This window comes from Lepeophtheirus salmonis, chromosome 14 (genome assembly GCF_016086655.4).
Source record: "Lepeophtheirus salmonis chromosome 14, UVic_Lsal_1.4, whole genome shotgun sequence".
In the NCBI taxonomy this organism is placed as follows: domain Eukaryota; kingdom Metazoa; phylum Arthropoda; class Copepoda; order Siphonostomatoida; family Caligidae; genus Lepeophtheirus; species Lepeophtheirus salmonis.
Window position 1 is genome coordinate 19,665,298 of NC_052144.2, and position 26,209 is coordinate 19,691,506.

A 26,209-nucleotide genomic window follows, 5' to 3' on the forward strand; every position below is an offset into this window, starting at 1 on the left:
ATTAGCTCTCTACAAAAAAAAAGTATATCATTAAACAATTATGATATTTGGGATATATAATAATATAACATGAGTGAAATAAATAATTTTTAAAAATTAATCCAAAAGATGAAAACAAATACTCAGCTTTTCAATTGAGTATCAATTAAATTTTGAAATTTATTTAGCTTAAAAAAATACCACACAAAAAATTAAACACACGTCAATAACTTAAAATAGGAAATAAATTCATTTCGACAGTGTTTTAAATTGCGAATCAATCCAAGCAGGAACTTTAAAATTTTATCCAAACATGGAGTATCATATTTTATTAAACTGACATGAAGTTAAAACAATCTAAGGAATCTTGACAAAGGAAAATATATTATATATTAAACAAATTAAACAAAAGATTAGCCTAGTTATAAAATAATGAAAGTATATTTAACTAATCTATGTTATTAAAACAAAAGACAAATAAATACACTTTACTAATAACAATTGACTCCTTAAATGTATTTAACTAACTTTTGAACTATTTTGACTATCGACTTTCAATTCCTTACATCAACGAGTCATTTGGAAATTTTTTATAAAGTAAAGTAAAGTAAAAGATAGTCAAAAGAAATGACCTCCTTATTCGTATATTGGAAAAAAAAATACTCGCTCAATATATTGCTGTTATTGCTAGACATGAGATTCTTTAACTTTAGGGCAAGATAATCTTCATATGTACATACCTATATACTTTTTTTTGCAAGCGTAGAATGCAAAGCTATTTATTGTTTATGGGCAATATTTTATATTTTTATGAGAATGTGGCATTCTCTATTAACGACTTATCTATGTTTATTTAGGAGTGTTAGTTTGAGGGTATTAATAGTAGGTATATAGTATATATTGTGAAAAATATATATTTAATGGCTAGAATTTCCTTCATAAGACTTAGATTAAAATACCAATGCATTTCCTTAAGAATAAGTTTCAAATACTGAAGATATACAGTAGAGCTGGGAGTCCGGACTCGTGTCGCATTTATGTCTCCTTAAACTCGACTTCAATCGACTAGGACAGAAAATTACAAACTTTAGCATTAATTGTACTTCAACTCGAAGAATAAGGTATGAGCAAACTAAAAAATATATATTAATTGCAAGGTTGTGTGACTTTCAGTAGCCCGGGCTAATATAAATATAGATTGCCTGAAAGCGCTGTTGTCTTTTCCATGTGATCATGATAATTATAGTTGAGGGAGTTTTATTATTTTGTTGATTTACGCTGCCACTCTGTGAGGCTTTATTTACAAACTTATATAATTAAACAACGCTCATTCTCTAAAGAATCGTTCCTACAACCCATATTCGAGTCTCACTAAATTGACAGTCAAACTCTTAATTAAATTACTCGGACTCGACTTGGGCACGAGCTTAAAGGCTAGAGGTTTGTATCAGATTAACAAGAATGACTTGTGAACAGCTTTAATACGAACAAATTTTATAGTTTTAAATAGGAATAAATCGATAAGCAATTTGACCGACTACCCATGAGTTGCCTGTAATTAATGGACAAATTATTTATGAACTATCAATGTAGTAAATATTGAATACATTTTAAACAAGCCCAGTAAATGACAGTAATACTTATAAAATTGTAAAAAAATAGAATTAGCAGTACGGCAATAACCATGCAGAGTGCCTCATTTAGTTAATTTATAGGTGTCTGAAGTGTAAGATATTTGTCATTGGGTAGGTATTTAAAAAAAACAAAAAACTATTCAGAATGGTTTTTTTATTATCTTAATAGATAATTTAAACAGATAACTATTGAAGCTAATGTCCTAAACCCCCGACTAGCTAAAAGACAAAAAACTTTATTAGAATGATTTACTAGAATAATTAGGTAATTGGACCGATTATAAATTAGTTGCTGATTAACCGGTGTATTCCTAGACTTAACCAGGAGTCTATATTTTTACTATCAAAATAAAATATTAAACTTAGATATTGATGATATGGACTATTCATGACAGCACTTCATTGTTGTTTAGAGACAAGACAATTAATTATGTGTAAGATTTAGATGTGTTTTTTTATTTATTATTATTTGCAAAAAAAAATCTATATTCAATAGTCTTTTTTGTTTTATTAATGAAATACCAATAAATATTTATTTCCTAAGTTATCATTATAAAATGCCAATTATTATCGACTACAAATCAAAGAAAAGAAATGTTATTTGTTAGAAGGGAATCCAAAAATGATACAGTCTATGTATACATACAAAACCAATAAATACATAAAATATACTTTAATATACAAAGAAGACCTCAATTTTTTTTTTTTTTTGCAAAATTGTTAACCATAAAAACAATACAAAGTTAAAAGTTTAAACATATATAAACTTTTATATTAAAACTAATAAATACAACTATCGAAAAAAACATCATTTGCAATTTTATTATAGAAAATAAAAATAATTGCATTACATTTATAGGAGAGAATCCACGAGGATTTTGTTAATGTAGAATCATTAATCATTCATATTCAAAAAAGAATTAATGATCCAGACATTCATGACTATGAAATAAATACGAAAGAAGTAAAACTTTTTTTCCAAACTTATTTTTAATGGATTCATCGTAATTGTCGTATCTTTTATCATTAAACTTTTTTTTTTCAAGGTATCTTGGGTACGACACAAGGGTGTAACGATTCTGGCTGTTGGAACGACAACTTTCACAAGTGATGAACGTATCAGCTCTCGTTATAATGATGATAACGGTCGGTTTTCTCTCAAAATAAAAAATGTGGCCCCCAAAGATACTGGAACGTACGAGTGTCAAATATCTACAAAACCAACCAAAGTTTGGTTCGTCCATTTAAATGTTTTAAGTAAGTTTTTTGATGACTCAATACAATATGTACATAATAATATTTATGAAAAGACTTTATTTGGATTTTAGATTTATTTCTGTATATTTAAATGCAATAAAATAATAGCTAATTTAAAGTTTTTATCGATGTACTGTCAGTATGATTATTTGATGACATATATTTGAAAAAAAATGTATAAGGAAGAACAGAACAGATATCAAACTATTTACAAATACTTTTAATGACTATAACCAAGGTTGTATTATATTAAGGGTGGGACTCGAGAACAGAAAACAGTAATTCCTAGCTGGGTTACTATACACATAATGGCATAACTAGGGTAAGAAGTTGTGAGTATATTTTATACTTGTAGTATTATTTTTTTTTAAATTGGGGAAAGATGATTTTTGAGTTTCTAATAATTCTATCTTCTAGTTCTCTATGAAGTTAATCTTTTTTTATTCTCCAATGTATTGTTTCAATCTGAAATTGAAAATTTTATCAACTAATTTTGATACACCTTAATCATGAAGCGCTCATTTTAGATTAATGATAGTATAAGCAGGTTGTTACTATGTCCGGGTTTATACGAGGGAGGTCAGAGGAGTAACCGATCCAAAAAAGAATACACACAAGCTTTGAGGGGAAAAAATGTATTCTTTGTTGCTGAAAAACTTCACCCAAACACACAATAGAAACTTTTTCCAAACAATATTTTTACTCGAGTGTGAGTAAACGCTCCACCCATCTTACACAACACATTCTCATGTCCAATTTTTCAGGTAATAGGCAATGAACTACACTTTTTGAAATACTTACAACGTCTTCTAGCTCGCAACGATCCACCAGTGCTGCTGTGTGGATTCCCCCCCCCCATTTTTGGAGTCATAACCTGATTTGGCCAACCCCTGTGATAGTCGTCTTGGTAGCACGTATGTACTAATTTAAACTCAGCTAGTCAAAGTTTTACTTTTGTAAACAAAGAAACAGACCTACCAGAGTATAATTCAGTTCAGCTTTGATGTAGGTTGGGCTAAGGCCTTTTAAATAAAATTATTTCATCACATATCAATTCACAACTTTCTCCATTTTCATAAATCACTGACAACATTGACTATTGATGGCTACCGAATAAATGCTGAACAAAGTGGCGCTTTCAACCGTGAAATATTTTGTAATACGGTCATTTTTAACAACTACCGCCATCTCGTAGAATGGCTGGATATTTTTTTCTAAAAAATTTAAAAAAACTTTCTAAAAAAGGGGTAATATTAGTTTAAGTTGAAATTATAATAGAAAATATGAAACAAAGAACTACATATAAAACAAATTATCGTATAAATAAATAATTTCAAGCAAATATTCCACAATCACATTTATTTAGTAAAAGATTGTCCCTATATCCGGGTTTTTTTTGCTTACTGTATCCAATTTACTTTATTAGAATATAAAAAATTGGGACCATTACTTTTTATCATTATAAGATATAGACGGATTCCATTGTACTTGGATTGATATTGCGAAAATGTATAATTATTTAATCCAAATTAAAATAATAAGTCAAATAGTGTTGGGTTTCGGTCTGGAAATCTTAGACCGCTCTGAGGCCGTTATATTTTTTGGTGGACCGAATTAGTTATTAGTTAATAATGTAATGACATGACATTTTATGTTTTTTGAAGTACAATGAAGCTATACGAAGTTTAAATAGAGCTAGCTCGGATTAATTTTAATCCTGCCGTCTCTTATATGTATACAGATTTTGTTCTAGAACTTATCGTTTACTTTTTAGATTTTTTTTTGAAAAAAATGAATGACAGTTGATCTAGAAAAAAATGGTCTCTCAATATATCGGTCCATAAATTGAGACCGAAAAAAAATCGGTCCATAAAGGGAGACCGCAAAAAATTGGTCCATAAAATCTGAGACTGCGGTCCTGGACCGAACAATCGGTCCAAATCGTTTTAGAAAAAATCACTAAAAAAATGCAATGAACCTTTTTTCATTCCGTAAGCTTTAGCTTCAAAGTCTTTTTTTTAAATTAACCTTAGACCAATTTCAATAAAAGATACATCATCATTTAAGTGTATGCATACCTACTTTTTTACATCTTTTTTATGCAATGTCCTACATATTTTTGGTTAGTATATAAAAAGTACTAAAAAAAATGAACTTTAATGGCTATGCTTAATATTTTTAGAATATAAAAATGCAATATAATATATGTTTTTTTTTAACTTCATTTTGATTAAAACCAACAAGTTAATATTATAAATATTACATTCATAAGCAATTTGAGCTAATCATTTCTTGATGCTGAATATTGGTTATACGGAGATTGAACATATTTTGCTCAATAATGTAATAATTTGATAGGAATTCATAAGCCAATAAAATTCGGGGTGGGGGGATGTTAAAAATGACTTTTACGAAGAAGTTTAATAATTGAATCACATTTTGAAAAATAAGAAATCGTATCCGGCATTGCCATAAGTTATTATGCCTCGACAAAAAAGACAAACAAGCTTTACTTTTATCATATAGAATTGCTTTATTAACTTCCCAACAAATTATCAGTGTTGCTCTCCGTTTTTTATGAGCAATCTCAAACTTTTAGTGGCTCAATACTGAGTACTTATCCCCGCAAGAATGAAAGAATAATGATCACAACTTGAGTAAAATAAAAAAAACACCCTCCAACATTGTTGCCAACAACAACAAAAACTTGCACTCTAAGCAATGCCTAGAATTTACAACTTTAAATATTTTTACTTTCCTTTTTATGAGGATACTCCATACGATTCTTGGCTGAAGCAGAAATCGATATACTATCATAACACCGGATGCAAATACATTCCTTCACAAGAGGGAAGTTGTTAGTAGGGATAACAGATAATAATCTCGAGATTTGTGTTCCCAGAAAAGGAGGGAGGTTTCTCTTTCTAATATATTTTTCTGTTATAATATCATAACGGGGGGGGGGGGGATTGATGAATGTTGAAGAGGTGTTTATTAATTCTCGGAGTTGAATTATTTTTCCGCAACACGGCGCCACCCTTTGAAGCCTTGATTACATTAAAAACTTATAATGTAAACGACACTCATGCCTTATTGATGATATATTTTACAATACGTACAATTACTTCAAGACTTCCCACTGAACTAACTTTCAAAGTAGATTTCTTAGGAAAAAAAATGTTGAATTTAATTTTTTTTTTGGTTCACCATATTTAGTGAGATGTTTATACTGTAACCTTACATCCAAGACTTAATTAGATATTTCCAAACTACGACCTATACCAATTTTTTAAGGATCACGATAATTTCATAACTTACTTGGTATATGTCTTTTACGTAGTGGAGGGATAGCAGGACTTTTTTTGTTTTGTTTTTCTTAATGCAAGTACTTTCTCAATGATAAAGTTTTGTAGGTTTGTATACTTTTCTATTATTACACAGCCTTGGTTGCCATCATCCATTAATATGATATAAAGATTAATAATTATTAAACAAAGTTGTTATTATTTTTTGTATTTTTAAAAGGAGCTTTATCTTAGAAAAGGACAAACGGTTTTTGTGTGGGCTATTTATTCGTTATTTGATAGATCGTCGTATTGTTAGCTTCTCTCTCTAAAGTAAGCATGATTGCCTATCCCTCTGCATGTAAGTTGTGGCATGCGTGTCATATTTTTGTCATTTTTACTATAAAGAGTAGTTGTTCATAACTTAATCAGTATGTACTTACATATGTATATAACATGGAAGTATTTCAAATTTGAGGTCAATAATAATTTGATGTTACTTTCAATAATCATCCATTCCAACTTGAACGCCCACTAAGTTAAAAAAATATTGTTATCTAATAACATAGGACTATTATAAAATTGACTATGTAATCCAGAGTAAAATTACTTTTTTCTAATTTATATTTTTTTAATGTTTTTCTCTAATCAGGGTAATAAATCTATTTCCTGCTTGTCTTGGCTGCGTCTAGGTTTTTTTATCATGTTTAATACATTATTACTTGTTATCTTATGTAGTTATATTCTCCAATGAAAATTTCCAATTTTATATATGTACATATATTTAATAATATATCCAATAAATAACAACATGAATGTCCTTCTCCATTTTCTCCTAGCTTAAACGTGAAGCAGTTTGGCTAAGTATTTCAATTTATCAAGAGAAACACTTGTCAAATGTCAAAACTGGTATAAGCGGAAAAAAAAGGGAAATAAATTCAATGTCAATCTGACATTCATTTTTGTCCTTGTAAAGAAAAGAGATTTTTTATTTCGTTTCTTGTTCGTATGTATTTGCTTTCGTGTGTTTTCAATTTATTACTAATTTGATATTACTTAGTTTTGTATATACAATTGTTACATATACATTAAAACTTGTCCCATCAAAGTTGAAACATACCTTCTCTGGAATAAAACTTTACCCTTTGGTAAGTTTCATTCCAGAGAGAAGTGAACGTAAACTAATGGTACCGTTTTTATAGTAAAATTTAAATCAACTTATCAAGCACAGCATGTATTTTATTTTTATAATTATACCATATAGTATAAACAACTATGAAAAAAAAATGTCCTCTTTCTGTGTCCATCATTACCAGAAGTCTGTGTCTGAAGGCCTTGCATACTTTGATGACGTAGTCATAAAGACATATGAGCTCACTTCTTCTCAACGTAGGCCTTCAGGGAATCAACATCACAGATAGGGACCTTACAGGCCTGGCTCTCTATGGAAACCCCATATTCCATAGTCCAGTGGAAAGTAGTATCGTGATGAGAGGGGCACAAGTTTGGAGGCCAGAAATCGGTGACGTTTTCCTAGCACCAAGCTTAAGTTGTTATGGTGTTATGGCACGGCCCTAAGACTTGTTCACAACAGTAATCCCTTTCTGGGTAGGTGGGATTCAACCAGGGCTTCATCACCTCCTGTTTGGAGAGTCTTCAATTTCAAAGGCCACTCAGGTCAAGAAGTCTTTTGTAACAATATTGTTGTTTCTTCTACTTTCAGTATTCCTGGAGAGGCTCTCACGCTGTTAATGACCCTCTTGACCGTACGGACTAACTACAAAATAATTTACAATGCCTGCAACTTCCTTTACAGAGTAATAAGCGCGGAGAAGATCTGCAATTCATTTTCCTTTTGTCTCAATACCACAACATCGATTGCAATTAATCATAGCTCTAATGAGCTGGATACAATTTGCTTGCGTACACGTTAAATAAGATCTATGATCAATAGGAGACATGCTAAAAATATTAAGATTGAATATATTATTAGAATATGCTCGGACATAGTCTACTCCCTCTAAAAGTACTAGTACAGCTCAACGCACTGTAAAATATCACTCCAAGCAGACATTGCAGCAGCCATAAGCTAAGCCTTGCTGACTATTTGAACAACATTGATCTACATCTCTACCATACCCTACAATGCAAAGTTTAGAGGCTTGCAAGTAGGGGAAGCGTGCATATAATTTCTTTTTATATCCCAAATGGCATCTTTTTAAGCTTTAAAAGACCTACTGATTTTGGCCCTTTTTCTTTTAGAGGGAATGTTGAGAGATATAATGTTATATGTAGATGATATTTTAGTTAGATTCCTCTACTTCAGATTTTAACAAAAGCTTTTAACAAGTCTATTTACAAAAAAAAAAAAAAAAAAAAAAAAAAAACAATTAGTGGAAATGCATATTTACATTTATTTCCAAATTGAATATTGGGGTTTAATTACACTAATTGCCTCTTATTGTATTTTGTTACTAATTTATATACTCATTAAATATTATATTAGCGTTATAAAAAGTTATTTTTTTATTATGTCAAACTAAGAAGGAAGGCCTTGTATCTAATCTTCGTCGCGGTGCAAGAGATATTTACTACAACTACTATTGTGAACGCAACGTTGAATTTGAAAAGTAATTGTAAAATTATTTACAAGCTTGTTATGCCTACTTTATAGGTTAGATTGTAAGAACAATAAAACCAAGCGGTATATAGTTAAGAGTAGGAATGTCTACGGATCAGAAAACGTTATAGAGCAATTTAAATAATGGCAAATGATACAATCAACTTTACTCCCATGGAAATCAAAAGATTGATTAAACGTAAATACTTTTTGTAACTATTTTAAGAAATAGCTGAATTTATAATATGAGTATAACCTTTGAATTATGTATGTACTTTTAATTATGGTTATTTTTGCAACGAACTATGTATGTTACACAACATATATTTACAGTGTGCTTAAGCAAATCGTGCCATCCTAATTAGAGTTCCATAGAGCCATTATTACTTACAATCGATGTTGAGTTATTAATAAAAATTGTTACGAAATTTATCAACTTTAATACAGTGTATTATTGATTCCATTCCTATACAAACAACGACAATGGAGACAAAAAGATTGCAGATATTTTATACACTTATCACTCTGTAAAGGAGGTCGTGGATATAGTGAATTTCTTTATTGAGTTTTCCCGTAATATCAGGAGGCTCATCAACAACGACGAGAGCCTCTCCAGGAAGGTAGGAAGTGTAAAACAGAAAAAATTGTCACTTAAAGCAATGTAAAGCCCTTGTTGGATGCCAACAACACTAAAATAGGTCTTGTTCCCAACAAGACTCAGTATTTGGACATAAGACCATAAAAACTTAACCCTAGTGCAAGGAAAAACTTGCCAATTTCTTGAACTTGTATCCCTCTCATCACCGGACTGCTCGCCACTGGACTATGGACTATGCTGTTTCGTGGAGAGCAAGGCCTTTGAGGTCCCCCATTGCAATATTAATTCCCGGAAGGCCTCCGTTGAGAAGGAGTTGGCTAATATGTCCAATGACTACGCCAACAGGTTGTCCAAGGCCTTCATACTGGTTGCAATGGTTTTGAAGAAAGGTGACATTTTGAGAAATAGTTTTTTATATTATAGGATATAATAAAAAATCTCATTATAATCTTACTTTTAAAAACGGTATTATTTGCTTACGCACACTATATAATACTTCAGGCCATAAAAAGAAATAAGTTTACTTGAAGATTCAATTAGATTTCAAAGGGGAAAAAGTTTTAATTTTTGAGAGGAAAATATTTTTGATGAGACAACACAAAATTCTGATTATAAACATGGGTTGTATTTTTTATACTACACGACTTTAAAATCAATTTAAAAATGAAAACAAATTTTCAGGGGTTAGTTTTTACAATCAGAGCGATTCAAACACTTTTCTCATCTGTTTATATGATATGCTCGTATTCCTTATAGTATAACCATTCAAGTGACGTCATCATATTTAAAACATAAAGAACCCAATTTTAAATGAATAATCTATGTAGACAAACAGCAACCAGGCATTGTTGTTGTTTTTTCTATTTCTTTATAGTCTTAAAAAAATATTTGTTATATAACTAGAGATATCAACAACAATGCCTCCAACATGGTGTCGCTTTATTGACTTATGAATTAATTAAATGTTTCAGATGCTAAGGCAAACATCTTAGGAGAAAAGACAGTCCTAGTCGAGATCAACAGTGAATTAAATCTAACATGCGTCGTGGAAGCTTCCATTCAAAATTTAAATAAAGACTTGGAAATCAAATGGTTCAAGGATGATAAGGTAAATTAAGTAATGTTGTTTGTACATAGGTCAATGAATTAGTAATTAGGATGAAACACGCCTCTAATACAGTATTAAGGAGGTACATAGTACATTGTGTGTAGAATTGGATGGTGAATGCCGCATTGCGTGCGGAAGGGGGGAAATTTATGCATTTAATAAATTACTGAGACTTTATCTTATCTTGGGGGATGTAGCTTGGCTTTTTTAGTTAGGTCTTACTACTTACTTTTATTACACAGCATGAATGTAAGCGATCACGTCACAACGTTCGAATTTACTAATCAAGTTCATATTAGTACATTAAGTAAATAATAATTTTTAGCTTAAACAAATACTTGAACTTCAAACAGAATTTTGTCGTAATTTTTTCCCTTCAAAATCGGATATTCTCCTCAGTATTTGATATTAAATCAGTAGTATATTACGCTTAGTGAACACTAGATGAACAGCTATATTTCCTTTTACGACGGAGAGGTCATTTTAATATAAAATTACTGAATTTTCAGCTGGCAAATCAAGAAAAGCTATGAAATATTTGTACTAGCAAACGTTAAAAACTAACCTGTCTATTTTATAAATGTCATACAGAGTAAGGACCCAAAACTTGCACTAGAATGATTAAATTAAGATCGTTCGTGACTTTTATGGAATCAAGAACGTCATTTCAAAATCAATTTGTGTTATGTTTAAATACTATATTTTTATAAGTAAATATTGAAGAAAAAGGATTTCGGAGTGAATTATGTCAAACTCAACTTATTCATTTTTCATATTTCTAAAAATAGCTTTTTCGTCTACTCGAAACTCCGGCTTTAAAAAAGAAAAGTAAAAATTGACAAAAAAATATTCCAGCTATATAAAGTTTTGTGCTACTAAAGTTTTTACGAAAATGTGTGAATACTCTTCTAGATTCATAAATATTTGAGTCATTTGCTTTAAATCAGAAAGAGTCTACTGAAAAAGACGGCGGAAGATTATATTTTTGTTTATCTCAAATAGCGAATCGTTTTCTATATCAATTGAGCAATTCTAATAATCATCATAATAGCTGTATTAATAACTTTGTTCTTGATTAAGAAAATAATTTTTGATTTTAAAATCAGCGCTTTATAATTTTAAACGTGTGACAATCAACCGCGTTCTTCCTAGCTATAAGTTGGATGTAATAATTTTAGATACCTAGAGATTTACAGCACTCTCGTCCTCGAATATGATTGGTTAATAAATAATGGCTTATTATTGCTTATTAAACAAATACCTGCAGTAGTACCTTACATTACTGGGAGTAACAAGTCGTCAGCTAAAAGTCAAATTTTGCTTTAATAATGTAGAAGATTATTCTCCAAGAAATCCTCAATGTTGCTCTTTGTTTTTTTATGAGCATACTCACACGTAACTATTCACCCCTTATATAAATTCAAATGACGAGTTTTGTTCTGAAGGAGGAAAGAATCATAATTTTTTTTTTAAATAATCATAGGATGAATGATGATTTCTTTATTCTTGAGAGCCCCTAACTAAACAAAACAAACAAAAACATTAAACAAATACCTTTATTTAATGTTTAAAAAATAATAAAGAACTGTTGGATAATATTTTGAAGTAAAATATGAATAATATGAAATATGAAAAAATTAAAAAATGTCAATAACTTTGGTCTCAATAGAAAAGAGAACGAAGAAGGGGAGATGAGATGATCCAGTGTTTTGATCCGACGCTTGGTAAATAAAATCTTTATAGTACAACTTTTGCTTTAAGTCTCCACACCGGTAAAGATAGTTTATTTTATTTCCTTCCCTTCAGTCTATCTTCTGCTCTCCCCTCGATCAACTTTTGTCCTTACAAACTATTTTAGAGAAGCAAAATTCCTTTTGAGATAAACATAATCATATTGTGCTCCAGATAATAAATATTGTAATTTATAAACAACTTTAGATGCCGCTCATACGAGATTTCTAGCTCCCCATAACCCATACTAGAGTTCGTAGTTCGGTTACTTCCTACCCAATTGGGACTCCACACCCTGTCTAACTTCTTGTATTATATACTTCAGGGAACTGAAGGTTCTGAAGTAATGCGTTACAGTTTTTTTTATTTTTTTTTATTACATTTTTTGCAGATTTCCCGCTCTTCCTTGAGGAGCCCTGGTGTGAGGTCCCAAATACGATTGATGAATTTATGTACTCTTTGTGTCTCCATTTCACCCTCCTCAAATTTGTCTGTGTGGTCATACCAAGAGAGGCTGTCCCAGATAGCCGATGTGACAACTATGAAGGGGTCTTCCTTTTTGAATTGAATGAGCTTTGCTAGAGTTTTTTGTTCAGCATCGCTAATAGAGAATGAGACCTTCTAGCATTTTACAAATATTCCATTGTGACTAACCCCAATCTATATGTTTCACTTTTTCAGGTAGATATATGGTGATCGATTAATTTCCTTCAATCTATTTTTCCGAAAAACACATTGTTATTTCTTTGATCAGAAATATACATATGATATACATCCGGAGGCAGTATATACAGTGTACCTATATACACGCTCGATGCTATATGAACACGCTTGCAATATTTCATTTTACACCTAAATTGCTATTTCTTAGATCAAAATATATTTATGATATATATCAGGGAGTACTATATAAAGTGTAATTAGTGACTTTTTTTCAGACATACAGATAAACTTTGCTTTATGAATAAATATAGTTGCTTTAATCCATATGACAAAGTTTCATATATGAATCAGATCTATACATAATTTTAAATGCTAATCAAATGATTCATTTGATAATCAGCATTGATAGAAAAAGTAAAAAACTTAAAAGTTTGTAAATGTTTTCATTATGTAAATGGCTTGTATACCGTTTTTTGTTTTATGTTTAAAGGAAAGTTAGTGAAATATACAAACGCAAAAAGACTTCCACATACTTATTACAAAAAAGAGAAACCTTTTTAAGCTTCATAAAATTGAGTGCATTTTTTTTGCTATTAGAACGTAAATTAATAGGTGTAATATTTTTTGTATATTTATCAAAATTTACAACTCATTAACTTTAAAAGGAGTAAATAAATAATTTGTAAATACGTATTTACAGAATATAAGTAGTTATACCTTTAGATAATACCTTTGTTTTCTTAAATAATGTTGATATACCAACGGGATATGAGCAAGTTACAAAAAATATATATTATCCCCCGTAAGGTAGTGAGCCAGTATCTAGTTTGAGGGTGCAACATAAATAAATTTTAAAAGCCATTCCTTTTTAATTTATTTTTCTTCTGCTCTAAATACAATTTTGAACTTGAATATACAAATCAAAAATATAATAAATAATGTTATCATTGAAGGAGTAGTAATATTTTGTCGCAAGATCACTTTTGATGGGTTCGGAAACAAATTAGTATAAGTACACAACGCACATGCCCATTAGTGATGGGTTTCACTCTGGAAATCCTAGTCTGGTCTGAGACCATTATAATTTTAACTTATTTGGTCCAACTTCTGTCTTAACAGGTCTTGTTGTAAAGTTTGGTATACAAAAAAATCTGTCTGGATTTTTACCATGTCATTTAAAAAACAACTAGAATATACACTCAGTAGAGCGCAAAATCTTTGCCTATGGTCATATTTAACTTGGCTTATTTTTGCTGTATAAAGCATATTTATTAAATCTATATAAGGACACCAATTTGAGCTCTGTGTCTCAAGGCTATGGTCGATTATGTGTTTTTAACGTTATATGCACCCTTGACCTCTCATAATTAAATAGCTTCTTACTGTAACCATATGTAATTGTCATAGTAATTTTATCAAAATCGGATTGTAGCATATGCTGTTAACTTGTTGACTAGTAGACAAACAAACTAAGGAACATAATCAAAAACTTGGCGGAAGTAAAAATAAATTGGATAAAGAAAATATGAAGTTTTTTTTAGAAAGAGAAAAAAAACTGTGCGACCTTTTTTTTAAGAAAAAAGTTAGGTCTTGGACCAAGTTTCAACCATTTACCAAGATACCACAAATAAGTCATATCCAAAATATATTTAAAGGAATTAAACAAAAATTTGATTTGACACATATATTTGTTCCTTGTAAATCTCATGACTAAATACCATAATTAAACTTTGTCTTCCTTAGATATTTCAACCTATTAACGTCTGATCCTAAACATCTCTATTGATGAATGTTACATACATATCTTAAAAAAGCAGTAGCCTGCCTCGTCTTGTTAGCAAGAGCTTTAAAGCTTCCACCTTTAGGACCAGGCTTACTTCTTCATCATTGATAAAACTCTCTATCAATGTGGAATAATGACGCTTTTTGGGTAAATCAATCAAGAAGTTCTTGAGATAGTTATCCACTCCATGAGGGAATCTGGTTTTTCGCAACGGTTGAAATATTTTTAGAGGAATTTCTTAGAAAGAAAAATTTCTAAATCAATATGTATAAATATTTAATTGGGATTCATTGAGCATTCAGATGGGTTACCACTTACCATGTCCATCATCATGCGTGTACACGTAACGGATTTCAAAAACATTGCAAATTATAAACTTCAAACCTCAACAATTATCCCATTAAAAATAAAGATTTTATGTGATATCAAATAAATCCTTTACAAAAATCATAATCCATGTTAAATTGATAGTTGTGCAATCTAAGATACAGTTTGATGATATATCTACTATGTATAATGGAATGATAAATTAAATCTATTTATTATATACAATACATTATATTATAATAGTTACATTTTGTATAATGGGATGAGAAAGTAAAACACAGTTTTATAAAGTTTCAATTTTTTTGGTATAATGATAATTAATGAAATTAGTACATCGATGATGATTATTTATTTATATTTTATTAGGACTGCAGTGCAACTATAAATGATTGTCCTTGCCGTATTGGGCGTGTCTATATTTAGCCCAATCCAAGAACTATAATAATTACTTTCATCACTTAACATATGCAAGAAATGTGTCCGATTGAATTCTATGATGAAATAATCCTTTGAATTAACTCCTAATTTCTCTCAACTAGTAATTCCAACAATATTTAATTAGATCCAAAATCATTCAATATATTTATATGTTAGGATAGGGTTGTTTTAAAAAAAATATGAATCAGACTTTTCCACTTCTGCGCAAAGAGCATCTTCAGTGCTCGTTCTACCGTAACAAAACTCACCGAAGCACGTGTGAGGCATGTTAAGTTACTACTTTTTGTTTATTTTATGATTTTTGTGCGTTAAAAGTATTGTTTATTAAAATTTTGTAAAATAATTTTTTTCCTATAAAAAAGAAAACCGACTTAGGCTATTTGAATGACTGTCAAATCAACTCTAGTTATTTTTATAAGTGCTGATTTGATACATTGAAATTTCCTGTAGTTTCAGTTTACACAATGTCACGTCAAAACAGGTTGAGTTCTACATTCTTGTATATTATTGTTTAATTTAATATTGCCTGACTTATTAATCCACCCTCGTATGTATTTATAGCAATGCATAAATCTGATAAACTATATTAATGAAGAAAAGTTTGTCTGGATATTTGTATGGAGGGATGTTTGCCATAAATTCTTTTCTGATATAAGAAATAACAATGTAAAGGTGGGTTCACTGAAGTGCTTATGCATAATTTAGAAGGCATTTCTTCTTCCTTTTTTATAATTATTATTATCCTTATGTAGTAACTTTTTAATTAAAAAAAAATGAAGTGAAGCACAATAATAACAATAAAAAGAGAACAATTATGCTTGCAAAATGAGTAGACAAGCCTTTTAGCACATTAACAACGAATCTGTGTAGCTAGTGTCATATTTAAAGTATATATTTATATATACTTTAAAAAACTATTTAGCTCTGCCCGTCTTATTAAAAATGAAAAAAGGAAAAAATAAATATCAACTGGGTCGTGCAAAAGTTTTGAGTCTCAAATGAACAAATTAAACAATGAAGTATAATTTTGTTCACATTTATTATCCAAAACAAATTTTATGAATACAATTTATAGAAATGAGATTGACGATAAATAATCTTGAATATGACCACTGAAAGGAGTAATAACGGCTTCCAGATGGCTGTGGAGCTTGCTGCAAGTACTTTTGATGTAGACCTCCAACATGGTAACTCACTGCTCATTAACAGAGTTATTTAAGACCTCAACATTTTGGTGTTGGATTAGGTAGACCCTGGGACTATACTTGCCACACGATACTATAATCCAGTGGATTCATATTTGGTGATTGGGCAGGCCCAGAGTTCACCAAAAAACTGAAACTGAACTGATTGCTCACTTTTTCACCATTTGTCAGGAGTGGTACTTTTTGGACTCATAGAGACTGTACCAGGCTCTTTACGGTGGATCGTGAGACGTTGAGTCCATGGGCATCTCCATCCTGGAGAAATCTTGCTATTTATTTCAATGCTTTGACTACAGCTTCAGTAATCATCACCTTTATCCAGGCACTCTTTGACACGGTAGATGGTTACCTTTAAGTCATATTTTGCTGCAATAACTGATTCTTGTGGTATTATGATCCTAAGAAAGTTGCAATATTTTGCCTTACTTATTCTGACGACATGATAATAAATTTAATGATTTTACTTAAACGTAAATTTAAGATGAGACTCCGGTGCTTGTTGTCGAAGGGGGAAAAAATAAAATGGTTGTAGTATACAATACTGAGTAATTAATTTTTTTTTAAATGTCTCAATCTTTCTTTGGACGACCCTTTATATTACTAAAGTCAAGTTAATTGACACCCTTATGACTTCAAGCAATGCTTGGTACTCCCCCTAGGGTTGAATAACAAAAAAAAAAGTCTGCATGCTGATGATGAGCGGGATAAGGTCATATTATTTGTATGTTGTTTACAATGTAGATATGTACTCGTATACATATTACATATACTTAATTACAGAATGAATAACATATCTACAGTTTACGTTCATTTGCATATTTTTTTGTATTTTTATGTAAATATGCTCCCAAGTTTTTATTCATCATCTGAATAATTTAAATTTGTACTTCAAAATCATTGTTAGTCAAATATACAAGGATATCATAGAAGTATACAAAAACCCAAGATTAGTAAACAAATTTAGAAGTAATAGGATCCAAATATTTGTTTTGAAAGTATATATATCCAAGATATACATACATGTATAATAATGCATACATATACCAAGATTTAACCTGATGATATAACAAGTGAATAATTAGAGGGGAAATGTTGTACAAATGAATTAAACCCAATAGTCGAATTTGTTTGTAAGCACAAAATTACAAACGAATTTCAGTTTTTCTCTCAGTGGTCTGAATTCTGAAATATCTGGCATTGTATTAACTCGGGACCATTATTATTCAGAGTCATTTATTACTCTTCAGACAATCACAAAATAAAAAATACGACGGACGTCAGTAGGATAATTTACCCGACGAAAACTATATTACTTCATAAGGGAGTAGAGAGGACTCCGTCCTTTGGAATGAGACATCAGGATCGAAACAATGAAAAGATCTATTCACGATGATTAGAAAATTTTAATACTTCAAATATCATTAAACATTATTTTATTTAAATTTGTATTACTTATTATTTATCACGGAATGTGACGTCAAGAAATTGACATTGAAATCGTAAACAATATTATGATCAGGTTGCCTACATATTTGTCAGTACATCTCCATAAAAAATGGGATAACTCAAAAAGTACAATCCTTAGAGATGCATATTTCTTAAATATATATATTTAATTAAACATGGAATATTTTTCAGTGAGAGAAAAAGCTGAGATCAGTGGTTGATTTTGTGTGTTACCAAGTCTAATCTTACATATAACCATTTAAACGCATGGTAATCTCAAAATAAATTTACATATAAATTGAGTACATGATTTTGATGTGTTGATTTTTGCTGATATAAAGTGTACTTTTGGCACATGGAACATTCCATATGTTTATTATGTGTGAATATCTCATTCATGTTTTCTTTTATATTTTTCAAAGTATTTAACAACTTTTAGTGAAAGTACTTTAAAAGATATAAACAAAATATTGAGGTAAAACAATAGTTGAATAATTTGTTCTCTTGATTTGATATGAAATAACTGTAGAAGAATGTGGGATTTGGTTCTTATTTTTATTTGATAGAGTGTACAATTTGGAATGAATTTTATCTAAAATACATTCACATATAGTAGTTTGTTGTATCTAAAACCATCCTTTTAGATCAGGAGTTACCCATTACAGGTTAAAATCACCATCTAATAGTAATTCTTGGTTGTTCAAAAAAAATATTGGATTTCAAGTAGATATTATTGATGAGTAGAATAGCAATTAAACACATGTAAACTATTAGAAAGTGGCAAATGGCTATTGGAAAAATAGTGAAAAGGTTAATAACTCCTTTGATGTATTATGTGTATCAAAGATTGAGTAAAAAGTAGTTTATCAATTTTTTGGAAACCCATTAACAACTAACAAGATGTTGCCTTAATTTTCTTAGATCTTAGATGTGGATAAATTGAGTGGAGATGTATGATACTTAATTGTACTCCAATTAAAATAGACAGGGTTAGTGATAATAGCTTCTAATTTAACTGAAACAAACATATAACATCATATCACAACGAGAATCCATTACGCCTAAATGTTGTATCAATTTATAATCGATTTCAACCTATCATAATATCGTTCCTGGATGACAAATTTGGAGGTATAATATATAGATATATATAGTTCTAAATAAATCCATATGTTTCCTTTTGCCGACTTTGGGTCAACTTGACTCCCTCACTCGTCATAAAATGCAATTGATTAGATTTATGAAAAAATATTAGGGGGGTTCTACGACTAGCCAGGATGCTAACTCCATTCCTTTTATGCCTTTCTCCTTCTCTAATCTTTAAAAAGAGTAACATCCACACCAACTGATTGAAAAAATATTTACATTTTTATATTAGCCTATTAATGAAGTCATTTTTCATCCATAAAAAAATAAAACAACATTAAAAGAATAAAAAGTCAATATTGTACAGCAGTTGAAAGTTATTAGAAACTAATAAATGGTCCGTGGACATACATTGATACTTATTTTTCTTTTTTTCTCTTTCTTTTCCCTTTCTAATTGATCAAATCAAGTCTATCATTAACAACTCAATTCAGCTCAAACCTACTCAAGTCGACGCAACTTATAAAATAAATCCTCAGTTTTACGGGGAGTAACACTGTTGATTTATGTGGGAGTTATAACCCGTGATGCATAATACATATATGTGCTGCCAGAATGTAAACATAAAACGTTGTCACCCCGAGGAGAGCAGCTAAGCTGTCATGCTGTTGTATTAGATCAGCTGAAAGCAGGTGTTAGAGGAAGGAAATAAACACAAATCCCACTTCGCATGAACACATACCTAGATAGGAATTACTCCGATATCTATCCTCAATTCTTTTCCTGTTTCAGCAAAGTCTTCACTTATAACTCTCGAGCAAAATTGAATTGTAATTAATCGTTTTTTATGAGTACCACACTAATGAATTATTACTCTGTATACTTAGAAGTTGTTTGGAAAATAAAAAAATCATATTCATAGTACCTACTAGAAAAAGCAGCCCTTGCATTCTAGGACATGTTTTATACACCTCTAGTTATAAGAGTAAGACTTTATTAGACTCAAAGTAGAATTGAGGATTGATATGAGAGGAATTCCTGCCTACATTCTTGCAAGGTACAGGTAAGATTTGTGTCTATATTCTTTCTCTCATAGCTATTAGTTAAACGTTCTATTTTAACATAACCAAGTAATGTCTCCGACCCCCCCTCCTTCACAAAAAATCATTTCAAAGTGGTACTTAAGCACACGTGACTTACATATATCAATATCAATTAAGTACATATCAACTTAAAGAGAAAGTAATCAAAGAACCATCTCAACAGATAAATGTATGTATATTCTTAAAGAAGAGCTTAGTTGAAGCTTTGTAAGAATATTTGAAATAGGAAAAGGGATTTGTAGGAAAGAAATATAAAATGGAAATTTGATCATTTCACTTTATCATATAAAATTTTTACACTTCATCTATAAAAACCTTAAACGTAGTCTTTTGGTTTTTGATCCTACTAGTAATTGACAAAAAATTTAAATAAGGTGTCGTATTACGTATTTTTATACCTTGATGTGCATGAATGCATATACTCGTATGTAAGGTTGTTATAAGGGTTTTATAGGTATATTGGGTATCACTTCAATTTAGTACTTTTATCATTATTTCGTATTATTCTTGTTAGGAATAAAGCCGATACAAATACTTATTCAGAGCCGTAAAAAGTAGAATGTCACTTGGATTTTATATTTCTTTTCTAGAAAACGGTGCTAGGTAATTTCGCCTTCAACCATTTTACCTCAAGGATACTTTGCTTTAATATATAAATAAGATTTATACATCTTGTTATTTTTGCTTAAAATTGATATTCCCTTTGAATTTTTTAATCCAAATATCCTATGTGTATTACTATAAAACACACAAAATGGTTGTTTTATGCTAAAAAATGATGGAATCATACCCTAAAATGTCAATCAATATTTCGTACGCCAACTAAATCTCAGGATGTAATGAAATCTAGCCAGAAACAAAATAATAATAAGAAAAACAATAATAAACAAATACAGCAACGATTCGAATAGAAAAACTGCTAATTACTTCTCTGTTAGTAATTATTAGATATGACAGATTATTCCTACTAGAAAAGACTCAAGGATTAACGAACAAGCATAATATGAGGCAAGAGCATAATTCCATTATTTTTAAAACAGAAAAACATTTAATGCATTTCATAGAAATAAATATTATATTTTGATTTAAAATTTTCAATACGTAACATCAATTTCAACCTACTTCAATTATTGATTTTTTAAGGCGAAATATACTTTTAAGCCAAAATGACTCTAAGGCAAAATAACTGGGCACTTATAAATTTTGAGGAAAAGAAATCCAAAAATTTCAAAAATATAATATACAATTTTTTTTTAATTTTAAATAAATAGATTAGTGGATTGAAAATTAACCAAATTATTAATAAAAAAGGCTTTTAAAATCGGTCTTTCTAGACCATTACGCAATATAAATATTCGCCTCCAATTAAATAATCCTCAAAATACAATACAAATTCTTGTTTATATAAAATATATCATGAAGGAACATTATCTTATAAAGGAAATATAATTTTCTTGGTGCCCTTCTAATCAAAAATAATGTGGATGCCCATGTAAATTTGTATAGCTGTAATGATATTGCTGTCCAATAACTTTTTCAGTAGTAGTATTCATCCGTTCTAGGAATATTGGCCTTTAACATTTTTGCCATATGAAAAGTCGCCTAAACAGAAAAATGTCAATTCAGAAAATTGCTATTCGGCAAAATCTCTTTAAAAAAAAAAAAAATGGGCAATTGTCCTCTCATAGTATTTATCGTCCCTGTTAATGGAAAGTCATATTTACAGAGTGGGTACCCAAAAGTTGCAGTAGCGTTTAATTACAATTTTATACGCATCAATTTTAATTACGAGGCTTCATTATGCAATCAAAAAATGGCTGAAACAAACAAACAAGTTTTTATTTTATTTAAGTCTCCAAATGTAAAAATGTTGATCTCTTCCGCACCCGTGCCTAGATAGCTGTAATTACCATTGACATCTCGATTTAAACTGAGTATATTGTCATATAAAGTATATTAAGGAAAAGAATAGTCGGACACAGCCAAGAAGAACCAAAACATCTATAATATGGCTAACTCCTGACCTACCTTCTATGTGTCCCTCCTCCGGCCCTGGACTTTGCAGTTTGCCTTGGAGAAGAATTCTACTGTACCTCTCATCCAAATTTTGATTCGTTCCGAGCTGTCATCATGATAGTGTGGTACACTATAAGCGCGGACTGCATTGTCAAGAGCTACCCATCTGTTCACCAGTGTGTTGAGGCTCCTATTGCTTGTGAATGAGGATATCTTCAATAAAATGATATAGCTAAATATAGTATTTAAATGTATCAAAAAGTGTTTTGAGCTGATTTTTCTTGATTCTATAATAATTATTTTTTTCGTAATTAAGTCATCCTAATGCAAGTTTTAGGTCTCCACTTTGTTGTCCTCCAATTAGTCCCTCCATAAAAAACTAAATGTTCACTTTTACTTGATCAGTGATACTCCATCCGACCGATTAAATCCACATTGAATATATATTATTACGACCTTGATTAAGGTTGTTTTTTATGAGTCAAAGAATTAAAATTTGATACCGGAACCAGTATCGATATTTTGATAATATGTGAGAGCACTCATCCCTCCTATTATATAGAATACATTGTTAGAAAGATTGAAGCATTTGGTTATCTTTTGAAAAGGGAATTGATATTAATGATAATCTTAAAAGAGGGAATTTTGTAGGGAAAATTTACAAACAAATTTGTTGTGCAGTACATACTCGTACATAGAAACACAAATCTTCAAAATGTAATACCTAAATTGTTATACCCGGAAAATATATTATCTATACAAATGAAAGTGGTTTTTTTGAATGATTGATTAATTGTAGAACTAAATTGCAAACTAAAATGTCTTGAATAAATTAGTAAATAAAAATGAGGTCAACTTTTTATATTAAATTTGCAAACAAAAAATTTACATTTTGTATGCTTATAGAACGTGTAGATATTCAAAGAAAATGGCACTTCAAATTAATTAAATTGATTTGATGCCTAACAGAAATTCTAATCCATAAGAAAATACCTTGAATTATGGACAATTTCATAAATAAAAAATTTTTAACTGTTTTTTTTTAACTAGTACTAGAGTAGATTTGCCCTCTGTTGCCCGGGACATTTAGAAATTAAAATAATTGAAGAACTCTACTGCTAAATATAGTTAAAAAAATAAAGACAGTAGAACGTGAACAATTATTCTCATTTAGGTAGTTTGAGTATAGATATACATATATATATAGACACTCTTCTTTCAAGCGATGAGGAAGTTGTTGCTATTTCTGGGCAGACCCCAAACTCGTAGTCTCACAGCCACTCCCATGAGCATGAAGGAATCCAACACTTGGGCTGTACAGGTGAAGTACTGAGACAAAATACAGTTTAAACTCTTCCGCCACCGCGTTTCTAGGCACCAAGGAACCCTTCTAATATGATATAATACACACCAACCCACGGGTTGTGCAGGTGAACTGCTGTACCCGAGTCAAGTAGAGTTTCTCCGCCGCCACTTCCCTTAGCATCTACAAACCCTTCTAATATCCCAAAATACACACCAACCCTCAGGTTGTACACGTGAAGTACTGGTACTCAAAGCAGTTTAAAATGCACTGCCACCCCATTTCAAAGCACTTTCAACCCCTTCCCAAATGCTAAAATACAACTCCGCCCACGGGTTGTGCAGGAGAACTGATGTTTCCGAGTCAAGCTAAATTTAAACGCTGCAGCTTCCCTAAGCATAAAAAAACCCTCCTAATTTCCAAAATACATCCCGGCCCTCCCGATGTACAGGTGAAATACTGAGCCAAAAGATAGTTTAAACTCTTTCACTGCTGTCTTTCTAAGCACCAAGAAACCCTTCAAATATGCCAGAATACAACTCCGCCTGCGGGGTGTGGATTGTTGGTTCATGAGGCAGAGTACATTGTTCTGCCACTGCTTCTCTAAGCACTCAAAGAACTTACAGACTGATCAACATAGTTATATGTTATAATATATAAACCTGTGGATTGGGTTGTGTATTTCAAATTTGTCGGATCAGATTTATTATATTTTAAAAAGTAGAACTTGTGGGCTCTAAAAAACTAAACTGCGTACCGTTAGTGATAATAGTAAAATGATAATTGAGATCAGATTTGTAAGACTTCCTCAAATGTTCTCTTTTCTTCTTTAAAAATAAAAATAATTTTATAAATTTCACAGTATTTATTATTTGCTACCAGAATTTCGCCCAATAAGGATATCCTGGGAAATGAATAACCCAAATTTCTACACATACTAGTTTCAGGAAACTGTAATTAAATATTTTTTGCTTTATTTCAATCCTTTAAAAAAAATGTTACAATAATCCAATTTAAGCCAATTATGCCCTGTTCTGCTTGATAACTTGTTGCCAACGAGAACTTAACTTCATAATGACTTCTCGTAGAAGCCCTTGTCCCTATTAGCAAAAACTCGGACAATCAGTTTACAGATGCCTCTATTGATGCCAAATTGTATTCCAAACGTGTTGGCCAAAGAAAGTGACAGGTAGTACTCACTTAGTTCCAGGTATGGACTGTAGGGTGGATATATAAAAACTCTCCCTTCGAGTTCCTAGAGCATCTAGTGGTCATCAAAGAGCATACCACCTGGGATTGTCTTAATAAAACACAATTCCACTCCTTTTTTAGTTTTTTTTTTTTTTAAATACAGCCTTCTACAAATGATTCAAAACGGTTTTATGATCGATGTTCCGCTCCTGGTTGACGCTATAATTGCTAATATGACTGTCTTTCTCAATACTCTACATGATTTTATCAACATTTTTGACAAGACTGCCAATGTGTTCTCCTCCACTACACTGGAACAAAATTGTTCAAACCACTCTGGTATAACACGAACAGAAATAGTATCGGCCCCGTATACATTTCTTAATTTTCTTGGTTGGTTTGGACTTGTTTTTCCATTTCAAGTAGTGAAAATGTAAGATATGGCAAATTTCTTCTTTTAAACATCCATACTCGACGCACCATATATTCAAGACTGAACTGGTCAAGCGCAATACTGTCCAAAAAGCGTTTGTAGTATACATACACATCTTTCCAACGCCTCCTCTGATGAATTAAGGTTACTTTGATGTTCGAAATACCTAATTTTCTCCCAATTAAGGGATTCAAAACTAGGGTTACCTAAGCAGGACATGAAATAACATGTACAAAATGCTATAAATCAGGCTATTTTGTGAGAAAATGCTCTAACGGGTTTGTTAAGTGGCTAGGTTATATACAGAAAATAGAAATTTTAAACCCAACTCCTTTATCAATACAAATTTGTAAGAATGGTGTATAAAATGAATGAGAAAAGGTTAATGCAGTAGAGGAAAGGGTGGACAAGCAAAGGGTATGTTCTCAGGTGGCTGCAGAAGATAATATTAATATTACACAAAAATATGTGTCCAATATAGGCAAAGTGTCTTTGGCAAATGTTACAAATAAAGAAGCGGAAAAAATACGCAACAAAAGAAAATTGATACTTCTGCATGTTGCATTTTACAAATGGGTGAAAAGGATATCCCTTTTACTGATACTGAAGGTAAAATTATGCCTTCTAATAGGATGATAAATGGGACAGAAGAATTACCAAAAACCCCAATAAAGAAGAAACATTTCAAAATAAGCGATTATATCAAGGAGAAACAGGTAAGGATCTTCCTCTAAGAGGTCCACTCCAGGCTCGGAGCTGTCCCCTGATGGCAAGGAAACTCTACTCAAATTTGTTGTTTTTTAACATAATGCATTTTAATAAGCTTCAAAAGTAGTAAGGTCAAACGCCACCGAATTATAACATCTGTAGTTCATATGCAGATGACATCAAAAGGAATATGGGTATTAAAAGAATACTTTCATTAAATGTCAGAGGAGGGAGAGAACGGAGAACTAGACATACTATGATTAAAAGGATTCTCTCTCTACAACCAGAGCAAAGAC

General features: G+C 30.7%; 1 protein-coding gene across 3 annotated transcripts in view; it reads left to right on the forward strand.

The window, feature by feature from the left end:
* Positions 1-26,209, forward strand: part of LOC121129797 (neural cell adhesion molecule L1.1) — a 297,246-nt gene that overhangs the window by 237,833 nt on the left and 33,204 nt on the right. For all 3 annotated transcript variants that reach the window (XM_071893367.1, XM_071893368.1, XM_071893369.1), the window contains 2 exons: positions 2,660-2,870; positions 10,344-10,480. In XM_071893367.1, coding sequence (XP_071749468.1) covers positions 2,660-2,870; positions 10,344-10,480 — 348 coding nt within the window. The remainder of the gene's footprint in view (positions 1-2,659; positions 2,871-10,343; positions 10,481-26,209) is intronic.